Source organism: Chiloscyllium plagiosum, unplaced genomic scaffold (genome assembly GCF_037043375.1).
Source record: "Chiloscyllium plagiosum isolate Xiang-an unplaced genomic scaffold, Cpla_swu_hap1 HiC_scaffold_7, whole genome shotgun sequence".
NCBI lineage: Eukaryota > Metazoa > Chordata > Chondrichthyes > Orectolobiformes > Hemiscylliidae > Chiloscyllium > Chiloscyllium plagiosum.
The window spans coordinates 96,826,322-96,848,680 of NW_028270145.1; the positions used below are offsets into that span (position 1 = coordinate 96,826,322).

Genomic DNA, 22,359 nt, shown 5'->3' on the forward strand with positions numbered 1-22,359 from the left:
TGGCTTCTATCTAGAACACTGGTGGAGAAGAATGAGTATTTTACTGCTGTCCCCATGCCTCAGCGATTATTTACCTCGTAATTCTATGCTGAACAGGAACTGAGCTGTGACAGGAATTTAATAAACTAAAGAAAAGTGCATGATATGGGGTTGGGGTAAAGGGGCTGTTTGCCTAGCATGAATTGAGGACTGATCGACAGACAGAAAGTAGACAATATAAATGCCAGAGGCAGTCTTCTGCCATCAATATGTGCCCTAACCCACTTCGACTCCCATTCCCCAGTCGCACCAGTCTATCTGAACAGCTTGAATGTTGCTAAAAATATACTTACAAATTAGCTCAATTTGTATTTTGTAAAATTTCTCAAGCGGAAAATGCTGAAACACACAACAGGACAATAAGTATGTGCAAAGAAGTGAAAGATAAGGAAGTCCTTTGTAAAAGTGCAAGGAAGTATGGACAAAAACAATCCATCATTCAATCAGAGAAAGGATGGCAAGGAATTGATCGACTTTCAAACATGCTTTAAAGATAGAACTATTATAGGATAGCTGAGTGGAGTAACCGAAAATCAAACAGTCATTTGGTAGTGCAGAACTTCAGTATTGCTGAAAAAGACATGTTTTATTGAAACTTTTCATTTTGTGCTCGTCAGGACAATTTGCAAGAATACCAATATTAGCGGAAAATCCTTGTGAGAGGAGAGCATTCCACTCACATTTTATAAAGTGGGACATTTTCCTTTCACTGACAATCAAGTGAATTACCCTGATGAGTACAAGGCAACGTGGTTGACAAAACGCATCATTTTTCAGCGATAATTGAGAACACCAAATCAACAAAAGAAGCTGAGGAAGAATTCAGGAAAGTCACAAGGACAGGCAGGAAGACAGAAACAAAAAGGGAAGAACAAGAAAGCTGAGAAAGGGAGATGAAATTTCTACATATGCAGGGGGCCTAAATGAAAACAGAATGAAAGTTGAAAGAATAACAAATTTTATTTATTTAATGACTTTTGTAATCTCAGGACATCCTGAAGCTTTTTACAGCCAATAATGATAGGTAAAATAAAAACGGGGAAAAAAATGGAAGTTCAATAACCAGGATTAATGAGCTCAATAGGCGTATTTGTGCGTTTTGATCTGCATAATAGAGCCTTTTCAACTTAAATGTCTTGGGCATTCTACTTTCTTACAGGCGATATCTAAATGCAAAGTGTTGTTATTAGATTAGATTAGATTCCCTACAGTGTGGAAACTGGCCCTTCGGCCCAACCAGTCCACACCGACCCTCTGAAGAGTAACCCACCCAGATCCATTTCCCTCTGACTAATGTACCTAATACTATGGACAATTTAGCATGGCCAATTCACCTAACCTTTGTGACTGTGGGAGGAAACCAGAGCACCCAGAGGAAACCCACGCAGACACAGGTAGAATGTGCAAGCTCCACACAGACAGTCACCCGAGGCTGGAATTGAATCTAGGGCCCTGTTGCTGTGAGGCTGCAGTGCTAACCACTGAGCCACCGTGCCGCCCTAAATTGCATCATCAGGAAAGTGACACAGGTGGTCAATTTCAGAGCTGGTCACTGTAAGGAAAATATGTTTTAAAGATACGCTGAACTCTCAGGAAAGTGTTCCCTTAAAAGACTGTGCTGATCTGTCCTAATGCAAATGGAATGGAAGCATTTTAAATTGTGGGGCATGACCACACAGAAGCACATATCTACCCTTGTGCTGAATAGGAATATAATTATTAAGTCTTGAGTAAATGGTAAGAAATTTGGGACTGGAATATAACAGTTTTCTATAGCAACACTATATTTGGGAATGTCTGTGCCATTTATCAATATACATATTGTCATTCAGTGGGGAGGTGATGGCTTAGTGGCGTTATCACTGGACTGTTAATCTATGGACCCAGGTAATGTTCTGGGGACCTGCCATAGCAGATGGTGGTATTTGAATTCAATAAAAATCTGGAATTAAGATGATGATGATTATGAAACCGTTGCTGATAGTGGGAAAAAAACCCCATCCATTTCACTTATGTCCTTTAGGGAAGGAAACTGCCATCCTTAGCTGGTCTGACCTACATGTGACTCCAGACACACACCAAAATGTGGTTAAATCTTAACTGCCCTCTGGCATAATAATAAAAAATTCATGTGGGGGTCGTCTTTTAGAAAGTTGTGTTTGTGTAATCCATAGCTGATACAGCCTGTTTGACTCTCGCTTCTATCTCAGTGGCCTGTGGAAGCCAGGTGAGAGTGAGGTCAGTAAGCATTAGGGTTGGGGTCAATGTGCGTGATTTGGTGTTTAAAAGAGGAAGATTTAAAGGCTTTGTGTTTTTACCCAATCTGATATTGCATTTAGTGATACTTAGATGTAAAGATGAATTTACATCCAACAAATGCCTGAATATCAGCAGTTACAGTTCGATGAAAAATTCTGAATCCCCTTTGTGAGGTATTTACATGGTATTTGAAGTAAAGAAATAGGCCATTCAGCCCATCAGATCCATGACAGTGTTGTATGTCCCACATAAGCCTTCTGCCACCCTATTCGTTGACCTCAATATATTCTTCCTCTACTCCTTTTTCCCACTTTAAAAAAAAATTCATTCACAGGATATCATTTCTTTGGGATTCCCTTCCTCAAAAGGCAATAGATGCAGAATCTTTCAATATTTTTAAAGCAGAGCTAGATAGATTGCCAAAGGGATGAAAGATTTTTGGGGATATAGAGGAATGTGATATTGAGGTTAAAATCAGATCAGCCATGATCTTATTGAATGACGGAGTAGGTTTGTGGGCCGAATGGTCTATTCCTGTTCCTTGTTTGTACACTTATATGTTATCCAATGTAACTACTCCCAAGTTAAAGACTTTTCTCTTAATTATTACAGTTTCTCAAAGGCAGGCATGATAGACTAACTGGTTTGCTTCTCTGCTGTGTGTCCCCATGCATCTTACTCTTATTAAAAATAGATTTCCTGTTGATAGTTATTTAAAACAGACATAAACTGCATTAATTTATGTTTCTGAATGGGATAAGTTACAACTGAATCAACCCTGCTCTACAAATCTCTACCTGACAGCTGTGAATAGGCCTTTATATGTATAAGTCCACTTATTTATAAACAGGCACTGCACAATCTTGTACCAATAGTGTTTATATAATGTGCTCCAAACTGTGGGAATGGGTTCTATATTTAGGTATGATCGATAAGGGGAATTTTATAAATGGAGCAAAGCATATCTTTATGCTTAAAAACTCTATTCCTATAAATTGTTCAGATGATGCGACCCATAAACACACCCATAAACACTAACTGTTTCCCATTTCATTTCTCCCCAAAGCAATATATCAAATTATACTTAATTCTTATGGTCCTTTAAATAAATCTAAAAGTGTTATATTTCACAGAAGTATTTAAACCTGCTTTAAATCCTTTTTCTTTAACTAATACCCTTCAGCTGTCACAGATTTCAAATGCTAAACAATTTCTAAAATGCTGCCTGTTTATCCTACTTAAGTGCCACTGATGCTGGGTAATTTACAAGAGTGTTGTTGACTATAATGGAACATGTTCGGTACAGTCATAAAGCAGGAGAGATTGGAGATTAAGTAAATCTTTACTCACCTTAGTACCGACTGTCCTTAGGAAGTTACAGTCAGGAAGGAAAGAATATTGAAGCAGCAAGCATAGCAACAGAGGGGGAGTCAGCAGTAGAAGAAAAGGAGGAGACACTGTTAGTAGGTTAGTACAGAGACACAGTTGGCTAGTTTCACATTTGTGTTTTTGGAAGAAAAATGCACAAGCCCCAGAACATTACTGATATATCTTTAGCACAATTCCCTGCTAAAGTACCTAGATCAAATTTGACAATACTCTTAACTATAAAGTGCTGATGTAAGGTCATTGGCCTGAGATAGTAACTCTGCCTCTCTCCACAAACGCTTCCTGACGTCCTCCAGTACTTTTTTTTGTTTTTATTTCTGATTTCCAGCATTTTGTTTTTAGCAAAAAAAACCTTGCCTCCTTTGCTTTGACCATTTGACTGGCCAAATGAACCCCCCCTCCCCCAAAACACACGGGAAATAGAGAATGTTACTTCGCCAGGTCTCTACTCCTGCACAAGGATCCTGGTAGTTAAGAGGCATGCCGTGAGGAAGGGGTGATCTGCCTGTGTCTAGATTATCTGCCTGCTGAAGGATTCATATGATTTGTAAAGGATCTGGTTCCCTGTTCACATCATTTGCTTTTCAACCATGTCATGGGACATCCATTTTAAGGCATGTCCAAAAGTCAACAGCTTGAATCCAAAACCCAGGTGACCTCCAATAAAAGGTCCCGCTGGAGGGAGCAACTGACCTGGACTGAAAGACAAAAGGCCCATTTTGTTTTTCACAGGAACCATGGGATCAGGAAGCTGTGCTGAAGCCTTTCTGGCTCCCGTGTCTGGAGATCACCGCGAGAAAAAAAATCCTGACCACTCCCTTTAACAGTCAAAAAATGTGGTGCTGGAAAATCACAGCCGGTCAGGCAGCATCCGAAGAGCAGGAGAGTTGACGGTTCGGGCATAAGCTCTCCTGCTCCTCAGATGCTGCCTGACCTGCTGTGCTTTTCCAGCACCACACTTTTTGACTCTGATCTCCAGCATCTGCAGTCCTCACTTTCTCCTGCTCCCATTAACAGGCCTATTATCAGAATGAGGACCCAAAAATCCAGGCCAACTTACCGCCTCAATTTCGAAGCCTGCAAAGATCCTTCCGAGAAAAAAAAAGGAGTCGATTATAAAATATGAACTGCCTATGTTGGTGCAGACGATTGATTTCTTTCACTGGTTGCCAAGCATGGTCCACTCTGTGTGGGTGTGTCTTACCTTGCATGATCCAAATCACAGCATGTCCAGTACTGCCTGGCACTGACATATTCAGTGGGCATAGCCTTAACTTTATATCTCTGAACTGAAAAATTGGGGCCAATTCCTCATACAACTATAGACCTAAACTGGTTGTTATTAACTGAAAAATAGTGGCTGCCTTACATGGTTGAATATAGGCTGAAACATGCACCTGGCAGTGAGAAGCAGGATAAAACAGAAAGTGGTGGAGTAACTCAGCAGGCCTGGCAGCATGTGTGGAAAGAGAAGCTGAATTAACATTTCGGTTCCGAAATGACTGTCTGTCAGAACCCTGCATGACATTTGAAACCATGTTGAAACTGGAGGATGAAAGAGCTGAAAATATGTGCATCAACGTAACAATTCAATGTTGAATATTACCAATAACTTAATGACTCCAAATCATGTTGATGGAAAATAATTGACTTTTTTTCAGGTGGCGTTTCTGTCAAAAATTCCTATTTACTGAACATATTTTCTCCATGGATTCATGCTAATTAATACGCATGGACCAAATGGACCCCTTCCATAGCGTATAATGTTGGCTTTGGCAAATCCAATTCTGTTAGGGTTTTGCAGTTAATTGCTGTGACATTCCCTGCTAGTTGTCATTAGCTTTTGCTTTACTACTCTTGCCAATAGCTCTTGGACTTACCATGGAATTTTCTGTTTTGATGGTTTTTACTTGCAGGCAGTCATCCAGGCCCCCACTGGTGCTGTTTGCTTCAGCTTTCTCATCAGCCGCTCTATTCCCAGGCCCGATGGCCATGTCATGGTCACTGGGTTCCTTGGGGGGTGGGGGTCTGGGATGAGTGTCATTGCGTTGCTTTTTTGTCACATGAGCATCTGGCCCATGCACAGTCTTCACGTGTTTCCGAAGGGAGCTCGGGTCTGTATACCTCTTGGTGCAACCAGGAATTTTGCAAACATATGGTTTCTGTCAAGACAATAAGCAACATCAGGTACAGAGGAGCAAGTAATCTTCTGATAAATAACAAGGGTCATCAATAAATCTAGCAAGGAATTCAGGAGCACCTCCCTTACCCAGAGACAGCTGAGAATGTGGAATTTACTTCCTATTGGAATGGTTGAGGTGAGTCACACAGATTCACTTAAGGATAAACTGGATAATACAGGAGGGGACAAGGAACAGAAAAATATGATGATGAGTGTCAGTTGAAGTAAGGTGGGAGGAGTCCTGTGTGCTGTGTTAACATGGACCGAACAGCCTATTTTTGTTGGTCTCCCAGAGCCATTGAAAGTGAAAAAAACCCTTCAGGAAAAGTACTACAACTTGGCTTAGCAGGCGTCTCCGTGTTTCCTGAATCAACCTCATTTATCTGATTTCTTACCAATATGCTCAGCTCCTTGGAATATATCAAATTGCCTTCTGAACTCTCTCAGATTATCAATTCCAATTTCCTTTCCTGACAGTTTACTCCATGAGTCTAACACCCTCCTGGGCAATGACTCAAAATTCACAAAAGCCTGGAGCAAGCCTGGAGATGAGAAGGATTTTGTTTCCCCCACAGACTAATAGGCATGTGAGCAGCCAATCGGAAAAGGTGGCTTATTCTCTGCCAGTTGATTGAGTGAATAGCTGTTGGGGATGAGCAGTGAGAACTAAACAGGGATTTATATATCTGGATGAGTTACGTGGGAGTGCGGAAGATCAAAAGAAAGCGTTTTATAGATGAGCTATAGGAGAATGATTCACACTGAGATTGTAAGAAACAAGTTGATGCCCTTCTTTTGGCTCAAGATTGTCATATTCTTATAGGTAAAAAGTAAATTTACTTTTATATTCTTTGCTCCTCCTTTATTTGTTTTTATTTCTTTCCATTTTGTAATCACTGCGATGATTGGGTGCTCCTCACTCCCTTCCTGTCTATTTTTTCCAAATTTCTCAAAGGCTCATCGATGTTTATGGCACACAATGAGGCCAATCAGCCCAACATGTCCTCACCAATCAACAAAGATCTGACCACAGTAATCTCATTTTCAGCTCTTGGCCCTTAGGTCACTGTCTCTCCTTCTAGCATCTGTAGTGCTCTGTAGGAACATCAGGCGTTAAAGGCTACACCCTTTGCTCAATACAACAAATCTTGTTCCGTCGGCATTCAGACAAAAGGATTAGAGTTCAAGGCCTCAGACACCGATCAGTGTTTCTCTGAGAAACCATGAGAATTTCTGCACAGAGACTATTCTTAGCAGTATTAAGATTGAGTTGGTTTTATTCCTCTCACCCCAGTGTTTAGTTATCTTCATGTAAAGGCATAAAGGCTAAGACACAGCCAAGTGTGGGCATAGGCAAGGGTCACTAACTCCATTTCCCCTCCAGCAGAGAACACGTGCCCGGACAAGCATTAATTAGGCCCTGTTGACCATCGAATGGTTTGTCCAATTGGAAGCCTTGGAACCAAAGTCCCGCCCTGCTGGTGCTACTGGTCAATCAAACGTTGGCACTTTCTGAGTCCCAGGGATCCTCACTGGAGGACTATGTTGTGAAGTGAAGAGCTGCTAAAATGGTAAGAAGGTAGAAGTGTAGTTTTTGTTTTGAGTATCATGGGGTCACAAAGAGAGGAGGGTCAGCAGGTTGGAGGAACAAACACAAGGAGCAGGAGTAGGCCATCTGGCCAATTGAATCTGTTCCACCATTCAATAAGATCAGGGCTGGTCTTTTCATGGACTCAGCTCGACAAGCCCTTGCACTACCTACCCACCAAATGCACACAGACTTAGGGAAACAGAAGCCCTTCCCATCCCACAAAACCACCAGGCAGGTTATCTGCCCTTTTCATAGAATCCCTACAGTGTAGAAGCAAGCCATTCAGCCCATCAAGTGCACAGTGACTCTCTGAGGAGAATTCCGCCCTAACCCTGCATATCCCATAGCTAATCCATCTAGCCAATACATCCCCGGACACTACAGGCAATTTAAAACGGCCAACCTACCTAACCTGAACATATTTGGAGGAAACCAGAGCACCAGGAGAAAACCCACACTGACAAGCAGAGAATGCGCAAACTCCACACAATCACCTGAGGGTGGGATCGAACCTGGTTCCTGGCGCTGTGAGGCAGCAGGGCTAATCACTGAGCCAGCATGCCACCTCACATGTTTTCTCACATGCTGTGAAGGCAGGTAATCAAGTGAGTGGCAGTTAGGCCTTTAAATGGCCTTTAGTTCGCAATTTAAAGTCCTTAATTACAGGCAAACCGGGAAGATCTCCCTGGGCTCTCTTGTGGTGCATGGTAGTGTCCCTACCCTGAGGGGCCTGAGTTCAAGTTCCAAAACAAAAAGAAAATAAAGGTTTCATTGGGGATCTTGCAGCACACAGGTAGTGTTCATACTTACAGACCGAGAGGCCAGGATTCAATTCATCTCAGCTCCAGAGATGTGTATGGGTGGCTTGGTGGCACAGTGCTTAGCACTGCTACCTCACAGCGCCAGAGACCCGGGTTTAATTCCCACTTCAGGCAACTGTCTGTGTGGAGTTTGCACATTCTCCCCGTGTCTGCGTGGGTTTCTCTGGGTGCTCTGGTTTCCTCCCACAGTCCAAAAATGTGCAGGTTAGGTGAATTGGCCATTCAAAATTGCCCATAGTGTTAGGTGAAGGGGTAAATGTAGGGGAATGGGTCTGGGTGGGTTGCTCTTTGAAGGGTCAGTGTAGACTTGTTGGGCCGAAGGGCCTGTTTCCACACTGTAAGTAATCTAATCTAAAGCAAGATTAATCACTTAGGTAAAAACAATGACTGCAGATTCTGGATTAGTGGTGCTGGAAGAGCACAGCAGTTCGAAACAATCTTATTAACTGCAGAATTCACTAAAATGCAGCTTCATACTGTACCATGAAAAAAGATCTCCCTGGGTCCCCTTGCGATGCAGTGGTACCATCCCTGTTCTGAAGGTGTGTAATAACATCTCTCAACAGCTTGATTAGAAAAATCAGTTAAATAATTAAAAAGATCTCCCTGGTGAGAAGAGGGCAAGAATTCCTCTAGGTCAACTCACAACTTTCTTTGTCATGTCCAGGGAGGTGCGAATCTCACCCATAAGGCTAATAAAAGTTGAGAGTTGAAAACCACAGAATCATACAGCTAGAAGAGTCCCTTCAGCCCACCAAAAATATACTAGTGCCACTTCCCCATTGCTTTAAGACAGTTCAAATACTCATCCAATTATTTCAAAATAGGTTTCACACCTCAACTACCCTCGCAGGCATTGCTTTCCCGAGCCCAGTAGTTTGTTTGTATCCTTTCTTTCCAACTATGCTGAGAGAATGAAATAAAGCCCTATCAAAGGGAATATGACGTTCAATCTTGAAGAAAAACAGAGTTATTTGATGTGGAATCTGATGATGCAGCTCTTTGGAATATCAATCACCTGCACTGCTGCTGTACAGTTGTGAGCTTGAAACATTATTTTACGGAGTTCCCAACCTCAGTGAGGCTGGACAGACGTCAGGAGTCCATCAATAACAAAAATAACTCCCACTTATGTGACATTGGTAATACAGTAGAATATCCAGAGCCATTTTGCAGGAGTCAAATCAAACATTTGGTATGGAGCCAGGTAAGGGGATTTTCAATAGATATCCAACAGAATGGTCATAGAGAGGGGATTTGAAAGTGGCCGAGATGAAAGAGTCAGAGACCCTTAGGAAGGGAATTCCACAGTTTAGGCAACTGATGGTGGAGTGACTGAGCCTTAAGATGCAGAAGCAGATTAGGCCATTCAGCCCATCGTGCCTGCTTCCATGCTATTCAATGAGATCATGGCTCATTTGATAATCCTTGACTCCACTTTCTTGGCTTTTCCTGATAGCCCTTGATTCCCTTACTATTAAAAAATCTGTCCATATCCATCTTGACTATTTTTCGTGACCCAGCCTCAACCGTCCTCTGTGGTAAAGAGTTCTACAGATTCACTACAGTCTGAGAGAGGAAATTCATCTTCATCTGTCTTAAATTCATGACTCTTTATTCTGGGATTCTGCTGCTTATTCCTAGATTCTCGCACAAGGGAAAACAACCTTTCCACATTTACCCTGTTAAGTCACCTCAGAATTTTAGATGTTTTAATGAGATTGTCTGCTATTCTCCTAAATTCCAATGAGTACAGGCCCAACCTAATCAACCTCTCTTCATAAGAAAATCTATGCACACAAGGAGTCAAATTAGTAAATCTTCTCTGGACTGTTTCCAATACTAATACATCTTTCCTCAGATATGACGTCCAAAACTGTTCAGCTGCGGTCAAACCAGTGACTTGTATAGCTTTAGGAAGACCTCTTACTTTCATAGTTGAGATTAAGGAATCTGATAAAGGGCTTTTACCCGAAACATTGATTCCCCTGCCCCTCGGAGGCTGCCTGACCTGCTGTGCTTTTGCAGCACCACACTCTCGACTCTGATCTCCAGCATCTGCAGTCCTCACTTTGTCCCTCTTACTTTTATACTCCATTCCTTTGGAAAATTAAGTAGCAAACAAATCAAATTGGAAAAGTACACGTAGCTCAGAGGGTATGGGGCTGGGAGAGAAGATTACAGTGGTGGCGAATGGCAAGGTCATTTGGAATGGCAGAGAGATTTGAAAATAAGGATGAGAACAGTAAAATTAAAGACACTCTCTGAACAGAAATCAATGGGCAATGGTTGAGCTATAATGGCAGGAGTAGAGTCATAGAGTCATACGGCACGGAAACAGATCAACCAATCCATGCCGAACATAATCCCAAACTAAATGAGTCCCAAGTTAAAAATCACACAGCTCCAACAAGGTTTATGTGGAAGCACGGGCTGCTAGCGCTCCAAAAGCTAGCGCTTCCAAGTAAACCTGTTGGACTATAACCTGGTGTTGTGTGATTTTTAACTTTGTACCCACCCCAATCCAACACCAGCACCTTCACATCATAAACGTGTCCCACCTGCCTTCTCCAGGGCCTTCCCTATCCATCCAAATGATTTTTAAATGTTGTAAGTGCACCTGCATCCACGACTGCCTCAGGAAGTTCATTCCACACGCGAACCACCCCCTGTGTAAAAAATTGCCTTTTATGTTTTTTTTTAATCTGTCTCCTCTCACCTTAAAAATATGCTCCCTCGTCTTGAAATTCCCAACCTTCAGGAAAAGACAACTACCATCAACTCTATCGATCTCTCTCATTATTTCAAAGCTGTTTCCACAGGTTTGTTTCTCAATCACCTCAAGCTGACTATTTTAAATTGATCAATAAGAAAATCAAAAATCAAAAACATATTTGATAGCTGATTGGCTTTGGTCTGAAAATACACACAGGAGTAATTCAATAAAAAGAGATCCAAACCTCTTCTCAATAGGAGCAAATTACTGCAGATGCTGGAATCTGTACTGTAAACAAAAAATGCTGCAAACAACGGGTCAAGCAGCATCCAAGCTAACATTTCGAGTCTAGAGAGTTAATGTGGCTCAATGATAGTGTCCCTATCTCTGAGTCTGGAGGCCAAGTACCACTAACTGCAGAGGTGTATAATAACATCTCTAAGACGGTTGATTGGAAAGTATCTACAGTTAGGACAGGTAGTGATGAATGAATGGGAAATTCCAGCGTTTACGGGTGAGGCAGCCAGTGGAGGAGTGATCAAAATTGGAGAAGTGTAATTGAGCGGAGACCTGAACTGGAGCTGCACAGATATCTCAAGGAGTTGTAGGGGGTGGAGCAGATTAAAGTGATAGGGGAACTGTGGACAATCAAGGGAAGTGAAAATGAGAATGAGGATTAAGGCGTTGGTGGAATCGTCAGCACCACAAGGTTAGCAGGGGAACAGGCAAGTGAATGGGAACAGAATAGGATATGGGAACAGGATAGGGGATGGGAACAGGATAGGGAATGGGAACAGGAAAGGGAATGGGAACAGAATAGGGTATGGGAACAGAAAGGGGATGAGAACAGGATAGGGTATGGGAACAGGCAAGGGAATGGGAACAAGATAGGGTATGGGAACAGGGGATGGGAACAGGATAGGGGATGGGAACAGGATAGGGGATGGGAACAGGTAAGGGGATGGGAACAGGATAGGGGATGGGAAAATAGGGGATGGGAACAGGAAGGGCTATGAGAACAGGATAGGGTTTGGGAAGCAGAGTTTTGGATGGGTTCAGCAGATAGGCCAAGAGACCAATTGACAATGCACAATGGCTTAGAATAAATGGCAGAATGATGCTCTAGGTGCATTCAAATCTCTAAGTTAAAGTATGATGCACGTACATGATATCTTCTCATTTCACCTTTTAAAAATGGATTACAGGCTCTGCAGTGGAACAAATGTTTGATGCAGTATACTAATTACATCAAATGCTGACAAAGGTTTCTGTAATTATCCTTGGCAATCAGGCCTATTTTGGACCTCACTACCTGGATGGTCTCTTGGTGTAACCTTTACAGAACTTGTCCAATTCAATTTTCTGTCCATTGGTGATATATCACATTTCACTAACCTGTGAGAATTCCTTGAGGAAATAGTTGGTCTAATGAATTAAAGCTATTCCGGGGGTCTTGGAGTTTGAGAACATACTTGATAAACCTTCCTTTATAAATGATTTGGATATGCCAGTGTTGGACTGGGGTGTATAAAGTTAAAAATCACACACCACCAGGTTATAGTCCAACACCAAACCTGTTGGACTATAACCTGGTGTTGTGTGATTTTTAACATCCTTTATGAAGCTTGTAATGAAGATTAAGTGGAACAAATGAAAACTAAACTAAGCAGATGGAATAAAAACCCCCTTGCAATAGATATAGTTTTTAATTCATTCACAGGATGTGAATGTTGCTGGCTAGGCCAGCATTAATTGCCCGTACCTAATTCTCAAGAGGGCAGTTAAGAGTCAATGCTATAGGTCTGGAGTCACATGTAGACCAGACTAGGTATGTTTCCTTCCCTAAAGGACATTAGAGAACCAGATTGTTTTTTTCCCTGACAATCAACAATGGTTTCATGGTGATCATACACTCTTAATTCCAGATTTTTACTGGATTCAAATTTCACCACCTGCTATGGTGGGATTTAAACCCAAGTCCCCAGAATGTTACCTGGGTCTCAAAGTGACGTAGCTCTCAGGGTTACTAATTAGTGAAGTTCCAACTGGGTTTATGGCATAAGACAGACTTTGATGTGATGGAGAGGTTGGTGGCCCAGATCACAAAACATGGCCTGTGTGGGAGGCAAATCCCACCTTCTCCACCCATCCTCTAGCCTTCAGCCCAGGCAAGCTACCCTGATGGCCTTCCACCCCCACCCCCACCTTCTCTAATCTACTCCCACCAATCTATAAACTGCTGCCTCCTTAAGGCCTTCAGCTGGGGTAAACACCTCCAGCCCCTTAAAATAGCCACAGGTGGCAAGAAGTACAATCTGCAACTGATGGGGGATGTTAAAATTCTGCCACAGGACTTTAAGGTGCTTAGAGACTTAGTAGATAGATTTAAGCAGTGTGGCATGGGTTGGGCGTATGAAGCTAGAGGACACAGGTCTACAATTAAAAAGCTTCAAGCACACTATCACATCCGATACATTGTACTGCTTCACAATGTACCTGAAATGTGGAGCAAGCGCAAAGGAAGCTAATAGCATCTCAATCCAACACTTTCAAAAAGATCTGCATAAACACCTAATTAGAAATGATATGATCAGCTATGGTCATACTGAATGGCAGAGTAGGCTTGAGGGGCTAAATGGCCCACTCCTCCTCCTATTTTCCAAATTCCATGTTTCTGTGAGATACAAGAAAAATTAATAAGTAGAGCCAGAAATAACTGTGTGTTATGTGGAACATAATGGTTTTTAAAGAGACTGTCATAGAAATAATAGCCAAGGAAGGCATCGGGTCACAGTAAGACGTAATAGTTACTTTGGGTTATGCTTAATTTGAGATTTTTGTTAGGAGATTAAATGGGGTGGATGCTGACTATGAGAGAACAAACAGTACATTCATTCAATAGCCCAAATAGCTGTCCCATACATTTTGTTATGATCTCAGATCACTGGTCATACATATTCTGTCCAGGATCAGTTAATATGACAGTATTGTGAACATGGCAAAGTGTCACTGATGTGAGCAGTTCATTATTGCTAAAGGACTTTAACACAGCAAGATCATACTTTAAGGCTAAAAGATTACTAACAGACATTTTGGGAAAATATCATGTGTAAGTTTTCCTCAAAATTAATTTCTGGAAACAGTTTGGAAAGCTAAAGTACACAAATTATTTTCAAAAAATATTTTTGACAACAATGACATTAATAAATACTCAACTTAACTGTAACATTTAACATTGGCCTTCCTAAGACTAAAGACAACTACTTACAAATGGACATATTTTAATGACCAAACTCAGGGATTTTGCTATAACTCAGTTTTCTTTTATATTCACTTGTGGGATGTGGTTGGCCAGCGTTTATTGCCCGTTCCTAGTTGCCCTTGAGAAGGTGGTGGTGAGCTGCCTTTTTGAACCGCTGTAGTCCACGTGCTGGGGGTTGACCCATAATGCCTTAGGTGGAAAATTCCAGAAATATGACCCACCACAGTGCAAGAACTGTGGTGGGTCAGGATGGTGAATGGCTTGCAGGGGATCTTGTTGCTGATGGTGTTCATTTGTATCTACTGCCCTTGTGCTTCTAGATGGAAGTGGTCTTAGTTTTGGAAGGTGCTGTCTAAAGGTCTTTGGTGAATTTCTGCAGTGTATCTTGGAGATAGTTGGCTTTACGTGACTTGCACGTGAGTCAGGAAGTTTTGGGTTTGAATCAAACAACTCCAGAAATTTGAACACACAAATCCTTGTTGAATCTCCACTGTAATATTTAGAGAGTGCTACAATGTTGACTGTGCTGCCTTTTAGATGACACTTTACATTGAGGTCCCATCTGCTAACCCAAATGAGTACAAGTGATTCCATGCATAATTTCAAAGGAAGGGTCGAGAGTTATTCCTGGTGCTCTGGTCAATATTTATTCCTCACCTAGCACCACTCGAAAGATTACCTGATGATTAAAAATGTTTATGGAATTGCACTGGGTATGAACTGGTTGCTGGATTTTCGACATTGCAACAATGATTATGTTTCAAAAGTACTTCATCGGCTATAAAGAGCCCAAAACCATGAAAGGTGCTATATTGATGTGAAACTTTATTTCTTTCAAGTGATACTTGAGATTCGCACACCTAATTTCAATCCCCGAGCAGGGAGTGTTATCTTGCCTTGATTCAAGTCCAAGCAGTCTTCCTCCTGACCTTTCATCTTAACGCCTGTGACAACATCTGCTAACACGTTGTGGCTCCACAGCTCCCAGAACTTTACTGGCTCTTAAGTGCCTTCATTATAGACATGAACAGCTTACACATGTCCTGTCAGTTTTATGGCATACAAATTAAGGCCCATCAGCCCTCACAAAATAATCTTTTCAAAAACAGCAAACAATGCGGCTGTAAATGGACAGAAGAGGACAGAATGCGGGAGAGTCAGACAGACGGTAGAAAAACACGTTATTACTTCTGCAAGGCTCATAAAGCTCAAACACTCTGAGAGATATTTTGGAAGTGAATGCTTCTTATCCAAGCAGTTTAAAAAAAAACAACTACCCCTTGATGATGGCAATTACAGCCGATGAGCTAGGAATGTTTGGCTTGTGGCTCTGAACATGTGGGTAACAGACTGCAGGACTGAAAGCCATTGGAAGCTGACCGAAGACTGGAATATAAGCCAAAGGAAAAAAAAAGTACCAATTTATTTCCTTCCCCCATAAGTGGTTTGCTTTAAATGCAGCAATGGCTGAAATGATCAAAACTCATCTACCAATAAGTCACTGAAATAAAAATTATATGAATTAGATTGGTTTTGATTTAAAATTTTAGTCCAATATATTTACATCAGCTGTTTTTAAGAAAACAGTGTCAAGGCTTTCTGGATCATGACCAGTCCATGTTTACTGTTAAACTCACTTGCTTGAACTGATCCATTTCTAAACGTGACACTGAAAACCAGTTTCATTTTTTTTAGATTACTTACAGTGTGGAAACAGGCCTTTCGGCCCAACAAGTCCACACTGACCCGCCGAAGTGCAACCCACCCAGACCCATTCCCCTACATTTACCCCTTCACCTAACACTACAGGCAATTTAACATGGCCAAATCACCTAACTTGCACATTTTTGGGAGGAAGCCGGAGCACCCGGAGGAAACCCAAGCAGACACGGGGAGAATGTGCAAACTCCACAGAGAGTCGCCTGTTATTGCCCAATGTTAATCTTTGCTATCACTGGGTGACAGCTTTGACTGTAATAGCAGAATCCAGTCTGAAAATAAAGTTAGAAGGTGACCAAACAGGTAGATGAGAGTAAACCGGTTGATGTGGTGTATATGGATTTCAGCAAGGCGTTCGATAAGGTTCCCCACAGTAGGCTATTGTACAAAATGCGGAAGAATGGGATTGTGGGAGATATTGCAGTTTGGATCAGTAATTGACTTGCTGAAAGAAGACAGAGGGTGGTGGTTGATGGGAAATGTTCATCCTGGAGTCCAGTTACCATTGGTGTACCGCAAGGGTCGGTGTTGGATCCACTGCTGTTCGTCATTTTTATAAACGACCTGGATGAGGGTGTAGAAGGGTGGGTTAGTAAATTTGCAGACGACACTAAGGTCACTGGAGTTGTGGATAGTGACGATGTATGTTGTAGGTTACAGAGAGAGACATAGATAAGCTGCAGAGCTGGGCTGAGAGATGGCAAATGCAGTTTAATGCGGACAAGTGTGAGGTGATTCACTTTGGTCGGAGTAACCGGAATGCAAAGTACTGGGCTAATGGTAAGATTCTTGGTAGTGTAGATGAGCAGAGAGATCTCGGTGTCCAGGTACACAGATCCTTGAAAGTTGCCACCCAGGTTGACAGGGTTGTTAAGAAGGCATACAGTGTTTTACCTTTTATTAATAGGATTGAGTTCCGGAACCGTGAGGTTATGCTACAGTTGTACAAAACTCTGGTACGGCCGCACTTGGAGTATTGTGTACAGTTCTGGTCACCGCATTATAAGAAAGATGTGGAAGCTTTGGAAAGGGTGCAGAGGAGATTTACTAGGATGTTGCCTGGTATGGAGGGAAGGTCTTACGAGGAAAGGCTGAGGGACTTGAGGCTGTTTTTGTTGGAGAGAAGAAGGTTGAGAGGTGACTTAATAGAGGCATATAAGATAATCAGAGGGTTAGATAGGGTGGACAGGGAGAGTCTTTTTCCACGAATGGTGATGGCGAGCACGAGGGGGCACAGCTTTAAATTGAGGGGTGATAGGTATAGGACAGATGTCAGACGTAGTTTCTTTACTCAGTGAGTAGTAAGGGTATGGAATGCTTTGCCTGCAACGGTAGTAGATTCGCCAACTTTAAGTACATTTACGTCGTCATTGGACAAGCATATGGACGTACATGGAATAGTGTAGGTTAGATGGGCTTCAGATTGGTATGATAGGTTGGCGCAACATCAAGTGCCGAAGGGCCTGTACTGCGCTGTAATGTTCCATGTTCTATATATGTTTCAAGGGCAATTAGAGTTGGACTGCATTAAGTGGTCTTGCCAGTGACAACTACATCCCATCAATGAATAAAATGTCACTGACGTTTTTCGTACGACCATAAGACACAGCAGCAGAAGTTAGGCCATTCAGCCCGTCAAGTCTACACCACTATTCCATCATGGCTGATAGTTCTGTTAAAAGACCATGATCTGAAACATTAACTCTCTCCACGGATGTTGCCCAACCTACTGAGTATTTCTATCAGGTATATTTTACCCTAAAGAACACATTGGTATTTATAAGGCTTCCCAGCATTTCAACTCTGGTGAGAACTGGAATGTCACGTGAAAAAGAATTGGCGAATTGGGGAAATCATGTTACTGCTCTGTTCCTGTCATCCGATATTCGCCAAGCCAGCACTAGAATGCCTACCTGAGTTTAACATGAGATCACATTAAACATGTGAATTAAGATCTGATAATATATACTGGATCCAGATTGCCATTTTAGGATACTATGAAGTGGAGTGAATTATAAGCACACTTTGCACAGCTACAACAGGCTATCGAACTGAAAATTAGTTCAACCGGTTAGTCCATAATTTATTTCTGCAGAGCGTGCGAGAGCAAGAGGCATTCTCTCCCAGCTGTTGTACAGAAAGCATTCCTGGGTTGTTGCGGTTTAATGTTGCAAAGATCTTCAAAAGGTCACTACACTCAAGACCAACTGTCTTGTGCAGTTTTTTTTATTACTTGCTGCACATTCATTTGCAATATATGACCAACTTCATTGCAAGAAAAATCTTTCACGGCTCTTCTGATAGTTTTTGCTTTCTGCTCCTCACAGTCACATCTGTATGAAGATGACAGATCTTTTTGTAAAATAACTGGGAAATAACTTGTGAAAAGAAAACTGCAGCACAGCTTTGTTCTCTGTTACCAGATTTGATCCTGTGGCCACAAACTCAATGCACTAGCATTTTAGTTTGAGAACAGGTGAAATAACTCTACAGAGGCTGGTGTCCTGTCACCAAGTCACCCTTTATTTACACGGGGAGAGTTCTTGACACTGATCCAGCTCCCTCAGAGGCAGCTCTCAGAGTGAATAGGATGTCTGACATTCCTGTTCGTATCTGACAGCCAGGGCTCCTGATTGGACCAGATTAACAGGGTACTCATATTCTATGAGGTCCACCTGGCTGACCTCATTACAATTACTGCAACAGGTTGTCCTTCTGCATTTAATCTGAGCTATCATAACAGGAGCTGAACTGCAGTGGATGACCTCTGGAACTGGGGCACAAAGAGGACATTGGGTAGGCAGCAAGCAGAATAACATGGTTCCAAAGCAGCAGCATTAATTGTTTTGACTGACATATTTTGATGCTGGGCAGCAGCTATTTCATAAGGCACTTGTCCACCTCCCCAAGCTTTCGAAAGGGTGGCAGCATGAACATTAGATTAGATTACTTACAATGTTGAAACAAGTCCACACCAACCCTCCAAAGAGCAACCCACCCAGACCTATTCCCCTACATTTAGCCTTTCACCTAACACTACGGGCAATTTAGCATGGCCAATTCACCTAACCTGCACATTTTTGGACTGTGGGAGGAAACCCGAGCACCCAGAGGCAGCCCACGCAGACATGGGGAGAATGTGCAAACTCCACACAGCCAGTTGCCTGAGGTGGGAATTGAACGCAGGTCTCTGGTGCTGTGAGGCAACAGTGCTAACCACTGTGCCACCAAGCCATCCTTAAGAACTGGATCATTTTTCCATAAGGGGGAATAATCAGAAGAAGAATTTCCTCTTTACCACCTACATGAAGTCAGCTAATAAATCTGCCAATGAAACCAGAGGTCTGGAATTTGGCTCTCTACATACTTTCTCAGGCTAGACTTGGCAATAAAAGTATGGGGACACCTAGAACAGGAAGAAAATTATAAACGCTAAACTCCAAAAGTCACTTTATTGGATAGCCACTTTGAGTTCAAACCAGCTCCCATCTGAGGCTATTTATATGTTTAGATTTACAAAAATAGACCAGCGGTTATACAATAAATTCCAGCAAAATTAGTAATCTTGCACATTCATTGTGGTATGTTGATGCAATCTTCACTCTCGTGCAGATTAATTTAGCAAATATCAGTAGACCATCATAATAGCAAACATATATGTAAGCTAGAAAGAGAGCTCATTCTTTTGAAATACTCTTTAAGTTGAGGTAAGTGAAAAGAAAGCACGATTGTGCATTTTTAACTACTCAAAGTAATCGCTGAAATACGTCCCAAATTCAATCCTTGGACTGTGTTGATCTTGCCTGCAGTGATGGCAGGAGCACTGCAACTAGCTTCAGTGGCCAAGGACAAAGGAGAGAGAGAGACAGATTAAACAGTGTTCCACTCCCAACTGCTATAGAGGCATTGCTGCTGAAAGAAGTATCTGTGTAGGTAGAGCAGGACCAACTACAGTGAACACCTAGGAGATCAAATGTTGGTATTTATTGCTAAAGAATTGGAATACTGAAAGTCTAGATGTACTTGTGCAGGATTTAGATAAGATACCTGGAATATTGTGTTCTCTATTGGGTTTCACAATTAGGGAAAGTCGAATTGCAATGATAACAATACAGCCAAGGTTCATTGATTGGTTCTTGTAATGAGAGAGTTATTCTATGTGAATTGAATCGATAGTCTCTGCTTTTCAGACAAATGAAATGTGGTCTCATTCAATACTATACAAAATTCTGAAGGGGTTTGGTAGAGTTAACATTGACAGGGGAGCAGTGTTGGGATGAGGGACTGAGGTGATGTGTAACTTCTTCTTCACTGGAAAAGTTCTAGGTCCTTGGAATCCTCTACCTCATAACATTTTACATGCTCCATCACTGAATATACTTCAGACTTACAGAGACTGATGTGTGGTCTCTCAGGGCATTAAGTGATATGAAGATCGGGCAGGAAATTGAAGCCAAAGATCAGCCATGATATTTTTGTTTCAGTTGTTCATGTGAATTGCTGACTGGGCCAGCCTTTATTTCCAACTTCGAACTGCTCTTGAGAAAGTTATGGTGAGCTGCTTTATTGAACTGCTGCAGTCAACATGCTGAAGGTATACCCACAGTGCTGTGAGGAGGGGACCACCAGAATTTTGTCCCAGGGACACTGCTGTCGGTGTGGAGTCACATGTAAGCCAGACTACATAAGGTTGAGAGTTCTTTCCTTAAAGAATATTAGTGAAATAGATGAGCATTGACGACAAACATGGTTGTTATTAGCCTAGATTTTAATTCAAGTTTTGTCATTTACCATGTTGGGATCCTCAGAATATTAACCTAGGACTCTGGATTACCAGTGCAGTAACACTACCACTGTACCATCACTTACCCTAAACAAGCCCGACAGGCTGAATAGTCCACTCCTCCTATTTATTGAGTTTTCAACTGTGATATATTCTGTCCTGCTTTCAGTCACATACTAACTGACAGTGTACACATCATCTGCTGGTTGGGCATGCTACTGAGTAAAGATGAAGTTGCCATCCACCCATAGGGTCATTAGATAGCACTCCAGTTCACAGTCAATATGGGAATTGAACCCATGCAATTGGTATCACTCTGCATTACAAACCAGGTACCCAGCCATCTGAGCAAACCAGCCCCCAGTACTACCAAGTATCGAGTACTACAATCATACTATAACATTTCTAGGAAATGTGGGGACATTTGAGGGTGAAAATAGGAGAGTAGACCCAATAGGAAACCACTCTGCACTTCAAGTATAATTCTGCTTTTCAGGGATGCCAGGTCTGATCTGAGATCTCGCTACATATTGCCATCTCTTGCCCATATTCCATGATATGTTCAATTAACAAAATATATCTGTCAATGTTAGATTTAAAAATAAATATTGTTTTCAACTACTATTTACAGAAGAGATCTCCAAATCTCAACTGCACTTGCAGTCAGTGTTGGAGAGGGTAAGTGTGGCACTGACTACCTTTAATCTGCCCAGATATCACTCTATGCTGGAGTCTTTACCAAATTATCAGACATAAAACCAGTCATGAACTGACCCTTAAGATCAGTCTTTGGTGCACAGCCTCATTCCACTGACTCATCCCACAGCCCCCTTGAGCCCACAACAGTATTCACCTCCAACACTGACAATGCTCACCTCCCCTTTCTCACTTCCTGAGAGTATTCACCTCTCCTCTCTTACGATGACAATGTTCACCTCCTTTATCGTTAACAGTGTTTAACCTTTCCCTCCATTCCACCACATGGAGATGCTCTGACAATTCTTGACAATGTTGACTTTTCCAGCATGGCTGGACAGGAGCCACAAATTCCAGAAGGTCTGTTGGGAAAGGGAGGTAGTGAGCACCATTGCATCTTCCAGGTGAGTGTCTTGAGTGTCCGAATGTTAATCATTCATACACTGGCCTGAAATCTGGAATTCCCTCCCAAAACCTTTCCCCCTTTTGACTGTTCCTTAAAATCAACCTCTTTGACTAAATCATCAGCTCGAGGAGATCAACAGCCCAGAAGAAGGTCCTTCGGCCCATTGAGTCTCCACGGTTCAAAACCAAACATCTAACTATTCTAATCCCATTTTCCAGCACTTTACCCAAAGCCTCGTGTGCCTTTGCATTGCAAGTGCATACCTAAAAACTTCTTAAACGTCATGAAGGTTTCTGCTTTTAAAGGTCATGAGTTCCAGACTCCCTATGGGTGAAACGTTTTTCCTCAGATCTCCTCTAAACCTGTGTCCCTTACCTTGAATCTATGCTCCTGGCTATTTTCCCTGCCACCAAGGGAAAAGGTTTCTTCTTGTCTTTGCCCGTCATAATTTTATATATCTCAATCATATCCCCTCTCAACTTCCTCTGCTCTAAGT

At 42.0% G+C, this 22,359-nt stretch overlaps 1 protein-coding gene across 6 annotated transcripts in view; it reads right to left on the reverse strand.

Moving 5' to 3' along the window:
- Positions 1-22,359, reverse strand: part of gli2a (GLI family zinc finger 2a) — a 405,451-nt gene that overhangs the window by 10,379 nt on the left and 372,713 nt on the right. For all 6 annotated transcript variants that reach the window (XM_043694210.2, XM_043694206.2, XM_087989319.1 and 3 more), the window contains one exon: positions 5,568-5,849. In XM_043694210.2, coding sequence (XP_043550145.1) covers positions 5,568-5,849 — 282 coding nt within the window. The remainder of the gene's footprint in view (positions 1-5,567; positions 5,850-22,359) is intronic.